The sequence below is a fragment of the Microchirus variegatus genome (genome assembly GCF_963457635.1).
Source record: "Microchirus variegatus genome assembly, chromosome: 9".
Classification (NCBI taxonomy): Eukaryota; Metazoa; Chordata; class Actinopteri; order Pleuronectiformes; family Soleidae; genus Microchirus; species Microchirus variegatus.
This window is the reverse complement of record NC_139810.1, coordinates 13,434,457-13,455,913: the sequence shown is the minus strand read 5'-3', so window position 1 is coordinate 13,455,913 and position 21,457 is coordinate 13,434,457. Positions and strand designations below refer to the sequence as shown.

General features: G+C 41.3%; 1 protein-coding gene across 1 annotated transcript in view; it reads left to right on the top strand.

The window, feature by feature from the left end:
* agrn (agrin) overlaps positions 1-21,457 on the top strand; it is a gene marked incomplete at both ends in the record, with an annotated part of 229,475 nt that overhangs the window by 160,147 nt on the left and 47,871 nt on the right. Inside the window, 4 exons of the mRNA XM_083895418.1 lie at positions 1,192-1,416; positions 3,556-3,780; positions 6,418-6,624; positions 16,337-16,558. Coding sequence (XP_083751544.1) covers positions 1,192-1,416; positions 3,556-3,780; positions 6,418-6,624; positions 16,337-16,558 — 879 coding nt within the window. The remainder of the gene's footprint in view (positions 1-1,191; positions 1,417-3,555; positions 3,781-6,417; positions 6,625-16,336; positions 16,559-21,457) is intronic.

Sequence of the window (21,457 nt, the reverse complement as noted above, 5' to 3'; positions counted from 1 at the left end):
TTTTGAGGTGTCTTTGTCATAAATTAAGTATTGAATAAGTTCCAAAGTTTTTTGCTGCAATACAACACAAATATAAAATGGAAAGGAAAGACTTTGTTAACAAGCTTCATGCACCAAACCTCAAAAGGACCTGACAGGAGAGAGTGGGAAAAAGAAAGGAGAAGGAAATGTGTCATGAATATGAGGAAAGTGAGGTGGGGGGGATATGCTTTGATCGTAGCAACTCCTGTCTCCTTACACATCCATAATATACTGCTGCACATATCCCAGCCTCTTATTAACAAGCCAGTGCCACACCGTCCTGAAGGTAGGTATTAAATGTTCGTGGTAGAAAAAAACCCCAGAATCATTTCATTTTCTTCAAAAGGAAAGGGGGTAAAAAAAAAGAAGAAAAAGAAACAAAGACAAATGCACAGCAAGAGAATTTGAAATCCAATATATTCACTCTCCTTTAAATTAAATTCATTGATGTAACAAGATATAATATCAAACATGGGCAAATCTATTCTAAATACGGCAAGCTTAGGAAATGAGAGGGCTGCTGCCGCTCGGTTTCTCTCTCAGGGGATACCATGTTTGTTCATGACGGTCATAAATATGTATCATGCTCCAAGATGAGAGTGATTGTAATCTGATGGCAGCATTTTATGAAACACAACATATGAAACCCAAGAAAAACTCCCAACAGTGATGAACATGGGCAAAATTAAACGTGGCACCCTCTCCCATCATTGGGATGAGTGACTCAGCGTCAAGTGGCACACTCTTTAATTAGGGTGGAAATAAATACCTCGGGGATGAGATAATACCTCGCTCCCTTTTTCATTCTCTTCTCTCATCTGTAGAAAAGTAAATATAAAGGGTCGCTTTTCAGACATGGCGATTAAAGCATGCACAAGCATAGTAAAAGAGGCTGTGCTGTGAATGCATAGCTCCTAATTCAATTCACTAGGAGCTGTAAAATGAAACACAACTTGGATGCAGCATAACGTGTGTCTTTGTCCATGGGTGTCAACTAGTTCTTCGAACCCAGAATAAGTGCCCCACAGCAGCCTCTTGTTATAGATGTTGCACTCAGGTGCATAGTTACATCCTGAGTTCAACCGATTGACAGGTATGCTCTTCAAGGTAAAAACTCCTTCATTGTTTTTTTTAACAACTGTCGTTTTGCTGTCTTTGTGTGTTCTGCAGCCCTGAAAGATCCATGCACTGACGTGATCTGTAGCTATGGCAGCACCTGCGTCCAGTCATCAGACGGCTTGTCGGCTAAATGCATGTGTCCTCTTGGCTGCGATGGCAAGCCTGAGGAGACGGTGTGTGGCACTGATGGGAAAGACTACTACAACGAGTGTGAGCTCCATCAGCATGCCTGCAAGAACCAGAAGAACATACGTGTGCAATACCAAGGGCACTGTGGTATGTATTATTCTATAAAACGTATTTTATCATTTACAATTATTTCATCATCATTTGATCTATTCTTATTAATTGTCGCAACTATATCAAAAAATTTGAGTGCTAGATGACTAAAATGATGAATTGGCTGCATGCTCTGCCCCTCGTTTTCTCTTCTTCTAATCACTGTTTACTACTTCTGAGATTTATTGTTCCTCCCTCACATACTCCACTTACTTACAGCATGCCTTTGCTAATTCTCAATTTTCTTTTAAGCTGCTTTGTTTTATACAGGTGTGGATAGTACTTCATTTTCAATGGGGCCTTTCTTGTTTTTTTGCATATCCTACATATCAGGTGTTGGTTGTTTACGTCCCAAGCATTCAACTTTGAGGTTTTTTTTTCTAATGGGGTGCCAGATGGGGGAAGAAAGGCAGACACAAATGCTGTCTCTAAGCAGCAGGAGCCTCCAGGAGACAGAGCACGGTGGTGGGCAATGAGTGATGAATGTGCAGGTCTGCTGGCAGAAGGCTGGTCATATAAATCCAGCCTGAGTTGTCCAAAGTGACCTAGGTTGCTCAGTCCTCCCTGGGGAGGGCCGAAGCTCAAGGGAGCAGTCAGTCCTGATGGACCTCTAAATCTTCCTACAGGCATTTCATCTAAAGCCTTGGTCATTTCTAGTTGGTGGTTTTGGCCAGACACATGCTGTTGATTTATCCACACTGCTAGTTTTTGTAGCAAACAGGCCATTCTTTTTGTAATTACCCTACTTGCTCAGCTAGAGGAAGCATGGTCCTGGAAGCTGTTCTTCTCAGTTAATGGGAGGTAATGGTCTCTCTCACAGATAATGGTCCGTCTGGCGAGCGATGCACTGCCTTATGCAGAGACACTGCATGCATAACGATAAAACCCTGGTTTGCTTGGTTGCCCGTCTCCTTTGTATTGTGCTGATAGAGAGTGGTCAGAGGCCTGGCTGGCCTGGCTGTGGTCACGCTGCCTCACAGCCCTGCACAGCCTAACTGCTCTGTCCCACATTATGTCCCCTCATAGTTGCTCTTTGTTTTCCTGCCAGATGTTTTTGGAAGCCACTTTCCTTTATTCTCTCTTTCTCATTCTCTGTCTTTCTGCTCTTTTCTCGGTGATATGGTGTTTCATCCCGAGAGTCATTTGAGTGACGGGCCAGCAGTTAGGCAGTGATTTAATATGTCATGGTGCTACATAAATCCTTTGTCTTCGTACATGCTGAAAGCATGGCAACAAGGATAAAGCCCAGGCCCATTTTTTTTCAAGGAGTAACACTCCCTTTCGCACACATCCTCAAGCCATTTCCATTATGATCACAGACTGATATGGTTGAGTATGCTAGACTGACGCTCCTTCAGAAGGAGAGAGGTGCCAGGGAACTAATCAAACCAGTAGTCCCTTCATCCATTTTCTTCTCTAACTTTCACATCCAAGGTCCCTCTGTGAGCCTCTCTCAACTACTGATAACATCTCCAGAGCAACAGTGATGAAGGGTCATCTCTTCTCCACTCTTCTCTTTACTACACCAGTATTATCTAACAACACAACCTACTCAGCATTTGGTCTAAAAAAAAAACATAGAGGTATATAGTCCTTAATATCTTTTATTTGTTACAGAAATGAATCATTTCTTGGCTGGCGCCCCAAGGGGCAATGGGCTCACTGCAGCAACCTAATTGGGTTCGATTACACCTGTGGTCCTTTGCTGCGTGTCTTCCCCCCTTCGCACTTCACTGTCCTATCTTATAAAGGCAAAAAAAAGGCCTTTTAAATAAATGTATTATAGCTGATTTTGAAGGGAGCAGTAAAAGCACAGGAGTAAATCATCAGAATCAATGACAGCTGAGTTCTCTTGAGCTCCTTCAATTACAAGGTGCATGCTTGCTCATGGTCACACTGTCCTGTCTTACCTGAGCTGGGCAAAGCCATCATTAATGTCATCACTAACACTTGTGATTTTTGTCTGTGTAAACATGTCAAACCATTTGTTGTCACTTTGCCACAAGATGTTTCCTTGTGAAACTGCAGGTCGCATCAATATAAACAGCATAATATAATAGCGGTTGTTAATAGGTGCAAATGTGTAGTGTAGCCTGAATTCATATTCACATCCATGAATTCCCGTGTTTCCCACAGACCCATGTAAAGGCAATGAGAACAGTCTGAACACCATGTGTAGAGTGAAATCTCTCAGCCGCCAGCCTCTGTTGTTTGCCCTTCCGGAGTCGTGCCCCCCAGAGGGTGAGCCTCTGTGTGCCAGTGACGGTCAAACCTACCCCAGTGAGTGTGCCATGATCGCAAGGGGCTTACAGAAGGACACCCAGCTCAGGAAGGTCCACACAGGACGGTGCAGAAGGCTGGGTAAGAGCAACTTTGTGGATCACATTATAATCATCACAGTTTTATTGAACAAAAAAACAACAACAAAAAACTGCAGAATCATTTTGATGACTGAGTGACCTATAATGATGAGAAAGGTGCCTCTTCTGTTCCTTCACACTATGTACGTTTGGTGAATGTGTATGAAGACAATGAAAAGCGTGGGATATAATGCTTTGGTCAGTGTCTGAATTAGCATCATAAATCACTGATTAGCTTTCATAATTACATGTTTGCTACAGTGCCAGCACATCCAATAAAAGTCATATCTTGCTGCTTGAAATTATTCCCTTGAATGAATTTCACAACATTGAGATCCAAATTCATATTTTGGAAATGTGTCTTAAATGATTCTAGGAATTTGCATATCCTTCCTGCCTTATCCTTATTTTTATTCTGATAAAAACTAAATATAGCAGCAGATTGTGGCAGAGAACCAGTATTTCCATGTTGAGAGGCTGGCAGGGAGACTGCAGCAAGCGAGATGGGGTAACCAAACAGAAACTGACCGCCAAACACGAGATCTGTAGCTAAGGAGTAAAGGTGAAACTGACTGAAGAATTGGACTTGGATCTGACAAAGGCTGGAGCTGAGAGCCAGGTATTTAAGCAGAGCAGGAGTGGAGTCTTAAAGTGTGGATGAAGTCCAGGTGATACAGGTGAGCCACACCCATTGAGTAGACATTAGGGAGGAGAAACCTGCCTAAAGTACAGAGGAGAATGTCACATGTCTAAGGTGAACTTGCTTTGAAATCTTTCTGTAACTGTATTCCACTCAATGGCAGAGAGATAAATGACTCTGAACTCTCTTGGATCTGTAGAGTACAGTATCCATGCCAGGAGTAGCCACCTCCAGCCTGATAAGAGCCTCCAGGGCTGTTATCTCTGCCATTAGAACACAGGGTTTAAGCCTTAGTCAACAAAGAGCTGTCAGCTTTTACTGTATTTCTGATAGCCATCGGAGAAAATCCAATTTTCCCACTGTGTTGTCAGCGGAGCCTCGTGAAGCTGTAGCTGTCTTGGTTTACGGCAGTGATGTGTGGAGACCCCCGTCCATCTACTGAGACCTCTGACAACACCAAAGACAAGAATAGATCACTCCTGGACATGCTTTAGTTCAGTCAACAGTGACAGCTGATGCACTCATTTCTGACACGCCCTGGTTCTCTTGCCAGATGGAGGAGTACATGTTTTTTTGGAATTGCACAAACCCTATTCTTAGTGGAGTAGGAGTAGCAGTAAGGGTGCGTTTGTGCTTTCATCTTGGCATTTGTGTGAGGAAGTTCTGTTGTGCCTTTTTCATATGAAAAAATAATTCAGTATGAAGCAGAGTTCTACAAAATCATCCTCCGTTTAGCAAATTACAAATTGGTAACTAATGAAAATGGCCATTTCGACTTGTACCCACGACATGGCCCATATTTGTAGCCTTCTCACTCAGACACTGCAGCGATGTAATTAAGTGTGGCATGGCAGGCTTTAAAGAAAAGAGAAGGAGCAATTGAATTGCTGTACAAATTTGATCCACTGATCAGGAATGAAATAAATTTGAAGCCTGGTGAGCGCCTCCAGAACAGAGGCCTGCCTCAAATTGGATTTTCTCACTTCAATGCCAAATTTTCCATTTAATATTACGAGTATGTCTTTTTTATTAATTCTGCAGTAGGTTTCTGCTTAGTGAGTCAAAAACGAGACGGACATGGTACTTTAGAATTTAACATCACCCTAAAATGAATTCCTTGAGTTTCCCAGATTATTAAAGTTATATGGAAATTTATTAAAGTTAGATGACAGCACAGCAAACCTGATCCTCAATAAGTTGTCATGGGTTACATCACCAGAGACCAAAGGCTGCCGTGAGGTTATTAACTCTCACTTCACAGTGTTACAGGTTTTGGTTTGTTTTCCATGAATAATAATGTTATATTTTATACTATTTTAATAGAAATGTAAAATCAAGAGCTTTCTTGATGGTAATGTTTTCTTATTTCTGCAGAGAAATGTGGTGAAACACCAATTTCTCCTAATGTTTTTGAATGAAGGGATAAACCAGTGAACAATTATGTTAAGTTTCATATCTGTCTTTATTATTTTTAATTTATGTAGTCATAAACAGGCCCAGTTCCTCGGAATTACAAATATTTCTGGTGCTTTTTAACAGGTTCTTTATTCCCACAAAAGGCTTAACTTGTGCTGAAAATAAAAGCTTTTTACACACACTGTCTGTGACATTGGTCCACTCTAACATGTAATTACTGTTTTGATGAAAACGGATTTATTTCTGCATGCATGGACCAGCCGTGACACACGACAGGAAGAACAATCAGCTCTTTGTCAGAGCTTGGCTTCCCTGAAATGTTAATGTCATTTCTTTTACACTTCTGTTGCCCTCTACTCTATGTTGATCTGTCACACTTTTACAAAAAATGGCACATGGATATCACTCTAAAAACCCTTATCAGTGTCTGATGTCTCGCTTATTATATTTGAGTCCTTATTATATGCATGTTTAGGGGCTACTGAATGGACTTTTAAGTGTAAACACTATGGTTATGGTAAGTTGAGTAGTTGTAGGAGTCATAGATGATTTAAAGATGTTTTTACCCTTCTACGTTTTCAGAAGAATGTAAGGAGGAGTGTCTCTTCAACGCCGTGTGTCTGGTGGAGCAGCTGAACGCCCGCTGCTCCTGCGATCCCATACATTGCGATGGCACCTACAAGCCCATATGCGGCAAGGACGGCCACACCTACACCAACGACTGCATGCGACGCAAGGCCGAGTGTGTGAGGAGGAGTCTCATCCCCATCAGGCACTCAGGGCCCTGTGGTGAGTGGAGATGAAGGATGGGGGGGGGGGGATCAAGGCTAATGTTGTACACTCTCAATCCCTCTCTTCCTTTCTGCCCAATGTATATACAATGTTTTCATGTTATTTATGTATTTATGTTTCAACTTTATTGAAAATGTCTGGAACAGTTCAGAAATGCCTTCTGAAAATGGATGTGGGGTGGGGTTGGGTTGGAATGGGGGGGGGACCAGGACACAAGTGCCTTCTTCCACTTCACACATTCACCTCACAATTCATCAACTCATCCTCGTAATGCTTCATATCTCCACCTCAACAACGCAAACTGAAAACTTCATATTTCATGACTCCTACTCCTTCACCAGTCCACCAATATGGTGGCTCCTTACCTTTTTTTCCCCCTCCGCCGTCTGTCTTTGTCCTGTCTGTTGCTTTTTCTTGTATAAAAAACTATTCTTTCTTGTTTCAGTGCGTCAATCAGTCTGTCTGTCTGTCTTTGTCCGTGTGGCCGTCTTCCTGGCTGTCTGGCTGCAGGTGAAAAGTGGGGTCACCCTGTGGGCGACCTAATCAGGCAGATACAGAGGGGTGAAGCTCTTCCTCTCCCTCTCTCCATCTGGACCTAACAGGAGGGGTCTTGTATCTCTGCTGCCATTTCTTCCTCTGAGTCGTTTTTGTGTCTCTGTGTCATTAATGTCTTTTCCTTCTGTTTACCCTCCTGCAAAGATGTGAACCGTGAGGTTGGAGAAGTCTTCCTCTCTCCAAACCCTCTGTGTTTTTTTCCCCTTCTAACAAAAAAGGAGCCTCCCCTGTTCCTGCCTAAACACTGCTCACACCTGACTCCTGTCTTTCTGCATGCTGTCTTGCATGCCAGGCCCCCAAACCTCACCGCTTCCAAAACAGCCCCTTTCCATCATCAGGACTGTTTCATAAACGCCTGCATCTGCTTGATGAATGTTTTTTTTTCTGTTCCTGACCATGAAAGCTGCACTAAAGTTGGAGTTCTACTACTTTTTGTCAAATTTCTTTTGATGCCCTATATCCAAGCCTTTTAAACTCACATTTAAAAGCTTGAAGTGACCCAATTGAAAACATATTCTCAACCTCAAACAAATAGGTAGGCTACTTTAGAGTATGTAACTGCAACCTGAAAAGCAGCAACAGAAATTAAATATTGATTATGTACGTGTTTGACAAACAATAAATAGGTGTATTGTTTTCTTTTACACACAATAGTTTTCTCTAGCTACTTTCTGGAGGCCTATATTTACAGTCAGTGAGTTGTTAAGTTTAAATTACTGGAATTACATGCCTCATAATTTAACTGCAAGAACCTCAGATCTTAAAATTTATGTAACCGCATCAGAAGGATCATTTCATTTGATGCTATTGTATTAACTCTGGATGGTGGAGAGCATATTAACTGCAAAGAGTAGAGAACAGCCCAGAGTTAAATAGTGGGAATTTGGACCTGATACTTATGGCGGTTATTTTTATTAGCTTCATTTGATAATATCATCTACAACTGGTGATATCTGCTGTTATAGCCAGCAGGAAAAGTAATGGTAATAATTTCTCTACACCTTATGAAATATGGGGCTTTTCTGCAAGTAAAATCCGATACCATTTGTTAATGCTTTATTGACAAAGCAGGGCTCTATGTGCCAAGGCAGAAAAGAAACGGGACACCTTAAGAAAAGAGAAAGCAGTGGCAGACCAGCAATTTATGTTCATCTCCTTTCACCTCAATAAATCCCTTCCTAATTTGCTGTTTTAATTCTTTAATCTTAGCCATAATGTACTTGTCACAAACATAACTGGTCGTATATAAGAATATGAATATGAATATATGAATATATGAATATGAAAAAACAAGATTTGATTTAGTAGGACATTTTGTTTTAACCAGATTCAAAGCCTTGGCTGTACACACACAAGTGTGTGTGTTTGTGTGTGTGTGTGTGTGTGTGTTTGTGTGTGTGTGTGTGTGTGTGTGTGTGTGTGTGTGTGTGTGTGTGTGTGTGTGTGTGTGTGTGTGTGTGTGTGTGTGTGTGTGTGTGTGTGCGTGTGTGCGTGTGTGTGTGCGTGCGTGCGTGCATGCGTGTGTCCTAACTACCCACATTATTGACTGCTCTGAGCTTGACTGAGTTTTTCTTGCGTAAAGGTTTGTTTTGACGCGGGTGAGACAGATCTGTTTGTTCTCCAGGTGTGGGGGTGAACCTGAGAACCAAACTTGTGTCAAGATGTTAGCATCAGAAGGTGTCTGTCATCATTAGTGTTATTCAGCCACCAGAGTGGAATTTCGCTTTCCATTGGTCAAAAAAACCCCACTAGCAATCTGGCTACTGTCTGCAATGAGAATGACCAGGCATTCACTCCTGGGTCAAATGATGTGCATTCAACTGCAGTAGACAGCTCCAGTCTGCTCCAGCTCCACTTAGGTAAACATGACACCCAAACTAATTTGTCAATTCTCCATGGACTTATTTAGTTTTGCAATCTAGTTACCGTGTGGCGTTATGATGCACACACTTCATGCAAACCAAATAATTGTTTGTTGAGCACTGAAGGGATGGAAATGTGAGCACTTATGTGTTTTGCTCAATTTAAGTATTTCTGTTGAATAGGTCTATCTGCTGCCTCATTGGTGGAGTAATATATGCAGTATTTATATACATATTTCCTCTCTCCTCATCCTTCTGCTCTTCCCCTGCGGATTGCAGCCAGCCGTCAGGGACTGCTAGCATGTTTCTTTAATGTGCATTTTTATTTACATTTGCATATTTTTCAAAACAGATAGTCACGAACACCCACCAACCCCCCACTCGATTCAGTTTTAATTAAACATCAAAAGAGGTAAGCAGGTGCCCATTGAGACTGTTGGTTTCGTCAGACAGATGATATGCATGCAAAGTGTCTGTGTTTGTGTGTGTGAACTTTATTTCTGTTTGTCTCTCGTATTCTTTTGAAGTTTATTTTCTAGGGCTGACTCAAAAAAAGCACTGCCTCGTAGACTTATGAGATAACCTGGTGGAGGTATGCACTGTGTGTGTGTGTGTGTGCGCACGTGTGCATGTGCGTGTGTCTTCCTGTCTTCCTGTCTTTGAAAATACTCACTTGTCAGAGTTCAGTCAATAGCCTCCATTGATCACTCCACGAGAACACACATACACAAAATTTATACATAACTCTTCCATTGTGCTTGTGCTCTCACAGTGAATGGTATTGTCAAAAACTGCACAATGAGAACTGCGTCATCAAAGTGTATACAAACCCACACACGCGCACAGACTCAAGGCAAATTTTCATAAGTCTGAAGCATTTGATATATGAAATTATCATTACTTGATAAATAATGATCTCCTCGTGTTTCATTGGCTGACTGGTGCATGGACCAGGGTGATCGATTGTCCTGCCAGCTGTCAAACAGATAAAATTCCCTCATTTTGACACCGTCGTAAATCTCGTCATGCACACACCCCTCCCTCTTGCCCCCCAATCCCTGTCAGTACTCACACTCACAAAGAGATTGTCATGCAGATTGTCATGTCCTGACCACTGTCCAGTGTGATTGATATCTGGAGCTTTTCAGTTTAGACATGTAAGCAACACAGTTGCATTAATTGAATAACTAATATCTGGGCAGAGTCACAGATCTTTAAGATATCTGAGAGCACATGAGTCGATGAAGGACTTCCTAGAAGCGAAGTAGGGCGGGATGCTGGGAAGAAAGAGGACGTCCACAGTGCTGGAGTCCGATGAGATACAGCTCCACTGTTAAAAACTACTCTCACTTGTTTTTGTTGTTGTTTCATCATGTTTACCATCATAATGATTGATCGTGTTGGAATTTCTATTAGGACTTCACAGCATTAGCCATTTTGCGACTCTACAAGACGCACAACAAAACGGTAAAAAGCAAAATTCATTACAAAACATTATTACAACTTCACACTTCCAACACAAACTGCCATCAACTCGTGTTTGATTAAAACCTGAGAAGATTTCTGATGGTGGTTAATTTGATAGTAAATCCTTACAAGAGGTCCTGATTAAACACCTCATAGCGAGGAACACAAAGAATATTTTTAGGCTGAAGCGATTACATCTTGTGTTTGCTCACTCCTCCAGGGTCTGTCAGCACAGCAGGCTGCTACTGCAAACTACACAACAACTAGTGTGCAGAGAAAGAGCTCTTGTGGCGGAACTGTGATAATTGTTTTGCCACTGTGCATTTGTAGGACCAGGCACCAAATGTATGTTGTCACCCTAATGATTTCAAAGGCATTCATTCTTTCCATTGTAAACTACATCGTGTAAAGAATGAGTGAAGTGTGGGATCGAGATGACTCATAATTATTCACATTATGCAAAATGAAGTTTACTAGGGATGCTTTAATAAAAGCAGAAAGTAAATATCTATGACATGATGAATTTGGCATCTATGTCTGACATACTAATAGACTTTGCTTGCCCCTACAAATTCACTGCCAGCACTGCTATGAAAATGTATTTGTTGAGTTCTTGAGCTGTAAAGTCATAGATTAGTTTGTGTTAGGAGTGTTTCCTGCAGAGTATGTGTTTGTGAGCAAAAGGCAGTGCATGGTGTCAGTACCCTGAAGGTGCTCAGACCAAATCTAATCTGATATTAAAAGCCAAAACATTACCCAACAAGGATTACAGTTGTAAAGAGACCATGAGTCGTTTTGAAGACTTCACCCAGACTAACACTGAGAGGCTCAATCAAAATAATCTCACAATAACCATGTTTTGTTAAACTGTTAACACAAAAAGAGAGTGAATATGTTTACAATGAAAATTGATATTGCCAGTTTTAGTCCGGGTTGTATCACAGCTCACATTGTGCCCAGGAGTGGAGCTATTTAATTGCATATTCAGTAGTAGAGTGTGAAGTGGCTCACCATAACTCCCTGGAGCTTGTTGACGTAAAGGTCTGGTATTAGAAGAATACAAAGTAGACAGGAGTGTTTAAATTGGTAGTTAGGCTTTTCATAAAGTAGAAACACAAGAAGCAGTGTGGGGCATAGAGGAGGACACTTCTGTGAAATCATACAAAAGAAACAGAATTAATTTGGGGACAAACTGGGAGTGAACAAATAGAAGAGGTAGTAGCAGACACAAATTCTTTATTCACAGCTCTTTTGTCATTCCATGTGTGTACGGTGGAACGTGTGTGTGTGTTGATGTGTGTATGTTTGTGTGATTGCGAGCCCAGGAAAAACTTGCACCAGTTAAAAAAGTGTCGGCTGTCGCCTTCGGAGGTTAACACAGAATCACTCAGCGGCACACACATTGTCATTGACAAAGAGCTCTGCAGAGCAGAAAAGGAAAATCAGTCACCTTAGGTGTCAAGTTTCTGTGCCGAATATTTTATCATTTGCATGTTTATTTGATGAGCATCTCTGCCTGCACGCTGACATGCAGCTGCAGTGATTGGACTCACAAACAGTGGTGCTGCTGGAGTCGTCAGCCTGGGATCATCAGAGATTCTTTTCCTAATCAAGTTAATTAGAAGAATTGCCGTGGGAGCCATATTGACAGCAGCCAGGGACCATTGGTCCACTTAGTGTTGCCTGCAGGCTGTCATCATGGAGAAATCGTACTGCGATGTGGGTCAAAGGGGTGCCAGAAGTGACTCAAGGCATTGTGGGTGTTTCGCACCAATGGGCTGTGATCATCCACGCAGTGTTTTCAATTGATGCATTTTTCATTTCATTCCGTGTTTCCTCTGAGCCCGTCTCCAAGCTGTTGCTCTTCTCCTTTGGAGATTCAATAAACATTGAGCTTTTTCATCATTTACTTGTTTTGTGACTGTGGCTTACACAACCCAAGGACAGAACCACGTCCCCGGATTAAACAAACAATGTTTGGATGTCATGTCACCTCTGATAGAAACATGTCACAAGATCAGGAGTACCTGCTTGGCTTTCTTCTTTGCCTACCTTTTTTTTTTTTAAAGTTGTCTCCACAGCACGTTCTTGGGTGTAAACGCACAAAGAAGTGTCGACTTACCCTGAACATATGATGAGTATTCACTGGTAGACAGAGACAGCCCGTGGGTATGCCTTTTGCTGTATGCTAATATAGCCCTTTTTCCCCACACCTCCTTTTCCCTTGACTAATATGATACATAAATGTTTTTAATGTGGGGGAGGAAAAGGGAGTCGGATCACAGGCCTGCAGGTGAAGAAAACAGGAGGCGGAGCTTATTGCAGATTGGTTGTGCCCCTGTGTTATAATGAATTGCCGTTGTAGGTGATCTTCCTGCCAGTTGGCTACTGCGAGCATTACCTGGATTACACTGATTCACTGCCCTGCATAATACAGGGAGTGATTTGGAATTGCACGTGGACCCAAGGGGAAAAAGTGCAATTAGCATATGTATGAGCTGAGCAGAGATGGGAGGAAGCTCCAGCCAAAATAATCTCCGAGCATTTCACCAACGTGTTACGCGGGGTTAACGGCGTGTGCCTGCTCGCCGAGTCCTCCCAGAGGACGCTGTGCCATCACACCAACCTAACAAGGGGTTGTTACTCTGTCGCATCCTTGCTGCTTTATTCACTTAATCAGATAACAGCAGTCAGTGGGCAGTTGTGATACTTCAGAGAGATATCAGAACATCAGAGTAACATGTCCCTCTCAGTGTTTGACCTGATCGACCTGGACCTCTACTGTGAAGAGTTGACCCAAAGTGGCCCAGCCTGAAGTAATCCCCTCTGAGTACTGAAGCTGCACCGTGCTCTTAAAACACCACACTAATTAAAATCGAAAATGTACACATCCACTGAGAGGATACAGACCGAGGTGACAGCTAGAATCTAAAGTTCTCTGAGTGTGGTGGTACAGAAACAGAGCCGAGTACACACCAGCCAAGCAGAATCCTTGATTAGACAGAATTATTCATTTATGTTTTATGTATTTATTTATTTATTTATTTACTGCTGTTTCTCCTGACTTTTTTCCCAGCTGCCAGAGTAGACTCTATATAGAAAGTGATGAGTCCTCTGGTTTGAAAAGTGAAGTTTAGAAAGTAGGACGGCAGGAGCAGTTAGCCACCAGGGGCAACTCAGAACTCCGTCTATGGGAAAATTTGCCTAATTCTCACTTAAATCGGTATACATGGTCTCAGTCACTATAGGTTCAGGTCTTCTTAAATAGAAAGTGGTGCCTGACATCTGTGAACTGTGAACTACCTTTCAAATACCGACATGGTGCCAGTCAATTATCAAGACTTTGTTGTCTTCAAACTGGAAGACTATGTCCGCCTCTTATATATAGTCCACAGGCAACAAGTCTTTTTTTTTTTTGAGAAGACTAGGGATAAAGAGAGAGAGAGAGCGCTGGAACAGGCCTGTGAACACCATCCCACAAGCCTGAGTAGTGACAGGCTGCCATTTCAAAGCGTCTGCCAGTATCCAAGAGAGACTAAAAAAAGACAGCTTAGTTTTTAACTGTGTCAAAAGATTTTTACACTTGGAGAATTTTGTCTCCTTTTCCGTTACACCCTCTTCACTTAATAAATCAGGCAGAAATTTTGCCCTCTAGAGGTAAAGAATGATAAAAAAAAATTAGTTTCGGGGGCAGTTCTTTCATCTTTCTTTATGTGTGTGAGACAAAGACAATGGGAGACAAAGGCGTTATCGGAGACTGCAGCTGTGTTTTAGGAGCCCGTCCTTGGGCTGCTGAACTTTTATGGAGGCCAAGGTTGTACAGTTAAGCTCAGATCCCAAGCCTTTAAGTGTTAAATCCACAAAGACACACACACACACGCACACACGCACACACACACACACACACACACACACACACACACACACACACACACACACACACACACACACACACACACACACACACACACACACACACACACACACACACACACAAACACACACACACACACACACACACAGGAAGTGTTGAAAAAGATCTGGAGGAATCAATTGTTTTTGAAGCTTTGCCAAATGAAGCAGCAATGAATAGCTTACATATTTATGTGGCACCTCCAAGCTCCTTTGAAACAGCAGCTTGGCATCCAAACACAGAAATCAATAACTGTGTTCCTCCCTCTATTCTGAAACATTCACTTTTCACAAATCGAAAACCTGTCTCTTTGATCATGATTTGTTTAAATATAGCCACAGTTTATTGGGAAAAAAGCACTAGTAGTTAGTAGAGAATCAATACAATCACTTTTGTTATTTAATATCATCATTGATCAGTATTGGACCTTCCACATTCATGTGATGGTGATCGTTATGTCTCATATAGGCTGTACTTATTGTCTATTTAATTAGAAAGAAACAAGCTAATTACCTCAGTCTGTGTTATCACTGGATAAGTTACCTCCAGCATTAGTGCATTACATAGAGAAGCTTCTAAACTGATAAATGAATCACGGGGCTCTGAGCATGCTGAACTTGCCCCCCTGTGATGTAATCTAATCCCATAATGGTCACAATAATGATGGCACCATGGGTGGCATCATTACAGGGGCCAGTTTCCATGACAGCACCCCCACCCATCTAGATGTAGAGCAGTTAAGAGATGGAAGTTTTGATTGAGTTTTGTTGTTAAAGGTAACTTTTTTTTATTTTATTCTTAGACACTCTGTATTTAGCTGAGTCATTTTCCCACCTGCATTGAGAATCCCTGTGGATTAGATTGTATTTTGCTTGATCTTGATTCCAGAGATTGCACACCATCAAATCTCATGACGTCCATTTTTAACCCTAAAGCTAAATTCTCCAAACGGTCATACTCACATTGACACCCTGTTTTAGTCTACAAAATACCATGTTATATGTTCATTGACACATAAAACCATTATCAATATATTGAGATGTGATGGTGAAAAGCTATTGTTCATAGAGTTTTTTCAAGTTTCTTCGCTCTCCTCATCAGTTGACGTTATATTCTACGTATATATCCCAGCTAGCACTGCAACTGATGATCATAGGTGTAAAATCTAGTCCTGGTTGTAATAAAGTCATGCTGGCAGTAGAGCATGAGAGGAAGAGACTGAAACAGACACCTCTGTGTGATGTTCGAATTTCATATCTGCCTCTGCCTAGGAGCTTGCCATTTTGTGAATTATTAAGCAGAAGGCTCTTTTTTCTTCAAGCTTTGTTTCTTTTTTTCTCCCTCTCTCGCTCAAACTGTCATCCTCCCCCTCCCCCTTTTCTTGCTCCTTCATGTCAGTTCAACCGGCTTTAGCAGAACCAGTGGCACTCACTGAGATGCAAATGGCACCCTTTGAAGGGGTACATTGGGTATGTCAATTAATCCAGCTGTTTACCTGCTTGGAGAGAAAAGAAAGGCTCTACAACCATTCTTTGTAGGTTGCTTCTTTCCTATTTTGCCACAGGAATGTGTTTTTATCCACTGTCTTCATGCCACCGGATTTGTCGGACTCTTCAAAGAATCAGAATATACCAGGCATGGAAATGACATAGGAAGCTGAGGTGTTATAGGAATAGGGCTGTGTTGCATATTTCATTGTATCCCTTTTCCTTTATCCTTTATCCTCCCCAAACCCTTTCTAACACAAACCATCTGTCCACCATGTAGCTATACTCTTGACTTACCTCCCGATCACCTATGCCCTTTCCAGCCCCAGACTTTTCTCCAACCTCTACTCTTAAGTTTGTCCAACTTCACAGCTGCCATGAGTGTCTAACTTTGCTTTCTGTCTCTTGGGTTGATCGACCTTCAGATCTCAATGTACCGAGCCCATGCTTGGACAAGGTGTGCGAACATGGGGCGATGTGCGTGGTCAAGAACAATGAGCCAGTGTGCGAGTGCCCAGAAGCTTGCCCACAAACAAACGACCCAGTGTGCGGAATCGATGGCCATAGCTACGGCAGCCCATGTGAGATGCGAGCAATGGGCTGTGCCCTTCAGAAGGACATCCGCATCCAGCACAAAGGACCCTGCAGTAAGTATTAGCTCAATGAAACACAAATTAAGTATGCTAAGCTAAGCTAATCTGTCTGTTATTTTCATCCTGTTTAAAATGTTCATCTTTATCACTATCATTATTCTGTCACATTAGATGATATTATTACTACCAGTGCTGTCGTGAATTCACTCTGCCATAGCTCACAGGTAGTACATATTTTCACTTTGTACTATCTTATTTATGTTAAATAAATCAGTAGTGCTACGTTACCTGTAGAATTACCTGAAGTCCAAGTCAAAGCAAATCCCTTAAAACTATAATGTGTGACTGTTTCTCTCTATGTTTCTCAGTATAGAGTATGACTGAGAACACAAAGAGACCTACAAGAAGTTTCAGAAGTGAATTGCACTATTCTAAGAATACAGTCGTTGATCCGTTTGACAGGATACATTCTTCTTGTTCCCACCTGCCCCCGTGCTGATTAATAACAGCGACAACAAAAATCACCATGAGTTACACACTCCAGCTTTAAAGAATTTTTTCATCCCTTCATTACGCTTCACCTCTTCCCTCCTGCCCTGCCTCAGCTTTCCCGTACCAGCTCCGCAACTCCAATTTGCTCATTTTGACCTTTAAGTGAAGATGCGCTTTTCTCGTGCAGAAAGTGCAGATGATTCTCGTCTGTAATTGCCTACATGAGTCACTTGGCTTTGTCTTGCAGTGTTGGAGTATCGGCTTTAGTCATTAGTAAACCAGTGACAGCAGAGCTTCAAGTAGTAAAAATGTTCCACTATGTAAGCACACATCCATTTGGGCTGATTTTAAAGCTTGGTGAATACTCCCAATGACTTCATATCAACTTGCATCACCACGTTTACCTTGAATTTAAATTTGTACTTGGTGATGAATGAGACTTTTTTCATTTCACTTTTTACACAAATTCACACACACATGCAGAAGTAAAGTGGCTATTATCCCCTTGGTTACATCATTCACTCAGTTCTCATATTTTAAGACAATGAAAAGGAAAAGCAAAGTTGGCCTCCATGGTGTGTTTATGGATGAGCTGAGCTGTTCACAGAATGATCGATACAAATGAACCCATCTCTCTTTTGCCTGGTATGAAATTGTACTCTAAAGTCTGCAAACAGTTTTTGGGTAGAGTGTCTATGTTCAAGCTATTCTGATAGTTTCAGAAGATAAGTAGTGAATTTGTTTTTGGTACACAGTGGATGAAAGGCTTTAGGTGAGTTTCATTGAGTATGGCGTCAGAGACAGATTTTGTTTTTGAAGAGGTCCTACACAGACTAGTTTTTCCTCCCTGCCAGGTCATGTATTGCATCTGTCCTTTCCCTCGCAGCCTTTTCTAAATTAAAACATAGCACATAAGGATGTATGCCAACAGGAAATGGAGCAAGAGCACGTTTAGCCATTGGGCAGGGGTGCAGACTCAATTTTGTATGCTGTACTGCAGGTAGATGGCAGGTCTGTCATCCTGGGATCCTTCTGCAGTAATGAATAGTCTTTATTTTAAAAAGCGCAGGCAGAGAGCTGGTGGAGTCGAGGGCCCTGTCTGTAATCTAGCTCTATGAATGGTTTTTAGCTCCCAGAGGAACAGGCCTGCATCAATGCAATGGTGCCATAAAATCATGAGGCACTAGCTTGCCAGTCTCGAGCCAGCAGAGGAATGATGACAATGATTATGCAGGTTATTTCTGTGCTGTTTGCACAGCTTTACAAGATTTTATTCAGCCTTACAACTGACTGACTTAAGCTATTATCTCACTTAGTTATCACAAGCTATTGCCACCACTAATATGTGTTTACAGAGCAGAAATGATGAGAGAGGAGGAGAAAATATGCTGGATTTAAGTGCTGGTCGAACTGAAAGTTGGCAGAAAAGGCAGTAGAAGAAAGTGGTGGACACCCAGTTACATTAGCTTATAATTGACATTGTTTCAAGTCTCATTTTAATGCTTTCGTTGTTTTTTTCTGTTACATTACATTTATGTTTCTTTCCATAATTTTCAAGTAGCCCTCAAATAATTTTATTGTTGGCTCTGTTTTTTTTTAATCTCCATCCAAATGCACAATAAAATGTAAGCTGTCGTTTACAAAAGGGAGCGTAGTGAAGGCAAAAGAGATGTGAGAGGTGCCACTATATATATATGTATATGTATATGTATATGTATATGTATATGTATATGTATATGTATATGTATATGTATATGTATATGTATATGTATATATGCACATATGTACATATATACATATACATATATATATATATACACTGCTCTCATGCACAACTGTGTGTGCTTGTGTATTTAACTTTGGTCTCATGGGCCCAACTGTAATTTCATTTCCCGCCCTCAGGGCTGGAAAAATTGTCATTATCTATATGACTCAGGTGCAACCAAGTCGCGATATGAGACATTTGTTGTTATACTGAGATTTTTTTTATTTTCTTGTAATGTTTGATTACCAGGTACGGTGGGTTGGAGGAGGTGTACTCGGTTAATAGATCCCCCAGCTGGATATCAATTGTCTTGTAAAAAGGCCATTTGTACAGCTTTAGCCAGATAGATGAAAGCAAAGGTGCAAGAATCATTTGAAGAAAAAACAATAGGGCTGCAGCTCACAATTATTTTCAGAACTGATTAATCTGATAATAATTTTCTTGATTCATCGATTAGTTGTTCTGTCCATCAAGTGTCAAAATCAGAAAGCATGTTTTCATTATTACAAAAAAACCTCTCAAACTCATTAATTGATTATCAAAATAGTTAGCAATTAATTTAGCAATCAATAAAAGTTTTGCTTCCCACAGGAGATGGAAATGATATACACAACTGACTCAGATATATAGGTCACACCAGCGGTCTGAGAGTGGTTGTAGAGAGACAGTAAAGCCAGGGCAGAGGGAACAGGGTGGGGAAAGTAATAAATGGAGGCAGGCAAGAAGATGGAAGTAAATAAGATGAGGAGGATCGGAGAAAGTGGGGGCAGAGTTAATAGTTTGTCGTCCAGGCAGGCATCGACAGGGGAGTTGTTATCATCCAGGCATGTTCACAAGCCTTCAAAACACAAACCAGCCTACTTTTTTCTGCTTAATCCTGAGGTAATATTCCACCCAGGCCACCTCAGCCACAATTCAGAGTTTTCCCCAGCAAGGATATCAACAAACCACTGAAAAGCTAGTGCCTTTGGTATCTGTTTTTGTTCTTTTTCTCCTCAGTGACTTAATCCTTTATGCTTTCAAGGCCACTTTTCATACCAACCTGGCTCTGTTCCTCATAGTCACTTGCAAAGCTATAAGCAGTGCCATCAAATGCAACAGAGACTGTCACAGCTCAACACCCAACATCAGACACACCATCACATTTGTAGTGTCGGTGTGACTGTGGCTAAATTCAGCGTAAAAGGTGACATGGCAGCACACCACATTATTTAATACCATTTTTATGTTATCCTGTCATAATGTAGAATATTACTCAAGTACATCATGCAGTTACTAGTAATAATGTGTAACTAGATTTGTGAGGAAACAAAGAATGCTGCATTCTCCTTGAGCTGAAACCAGTCTGGCATGCTGCATTAGATTGAAATAAATGAGAAGTTGAAATGACGAGTTCAAGTTTCTTTTTGAATGTCTGAATGTTAAGAAAGAAGTTGAGCACACCAGAAACAATGACCAATGCACGAGTGGCTAAACAGGTGCTGTGTCGCTCTGACAGCATCAGTGCGTGAAGTGCTGTGACGTTGCGATATGTCACTCAGTGACTGGCAAATTTTGCTTTGAGAAAACACAATTGTGAAAGTGAATGTCATTAATACATCACAGCCACTGTTACGTGAAGGTTACATGAAGGAGGAGACATTAGAGACGGACGGAAGACAGAGGGAGTAAAAAAGGACTCAGGACACGCAATCATGTCCTAAATGAGCAGAATATTTGATGTTACTGTGTGTGTTCACTTGTGAGTGAGCAGTCTAATCTGTTGATCTGAATTAGCCGTTTGAAGCACCTACAGTTAGTGGTTACTATAGTAATGGCACACCCAGACAGCGCCATTGATGCATCTACCAAACTACTCATTTTGAAGCGAAGAATGTAGTTCATATGGCAGTTTTGTCTTCACAAGTGTCACAAGGCTTGGCCTGAAGACCCTGATATTTTGCTTTTGAGGTTTTGTGAAGATAGAGTCAAAATTGCTAAAAATTTGCATTTTGGATTTGTGTATTTGCCCAAGAGTAAGAGAGGTCAGTTTATATAGCTGGATGATACTCCTCTCACTTAAAGAGTTGCAGTTCAAATTCTATCAGTCAAAACTGGCCACAGCTGAACAACATACAGTGTGATTATTTGCAGCAATCCCACTAATAACCTCTGCTAGAAGAACGGAAGACAATAAGAGTTTAATGACATTTGAAATGTTCATATGAAAGCTATATTCAAGATCACAGTGTGTGTTAAATGAAGTTATGTTGGAGTTCATTTTTGAAGTACAGCCTTTCTTCCATTTGCTATGTCTATATAATGGTGTTGTATTTCCATGGACTTTTCAAACTACTATTTTTGGATAAAGTTGGTTCTAGATTTAATTAGACTCAGCATGAAAAGCCCTTAAGATCTCTTAACTTGATATTGCACACACAACGTTAGGTTATATTTTCTGTCAGCTGGAAAGAATCTGGCATTGGTGGACATTTTTGAATAAGATGACAGAAAGTGAACATCTTCATATTATGAGTAATAATTCTCCCTCTTTCCTGCCTTTGAACTGAAGCTCCACTCCATTTCTGTCGGTTTGTGATGCACGCTGTCTGGAGGATCAGGCAGTGTGGAGAGCCAGGTGCGAGGGCCAAGAGCTGATAAAGAAGCGAGGCTGCTATCAGAATGCAGTGCCTGATAAAGGACAACACTCACTATCG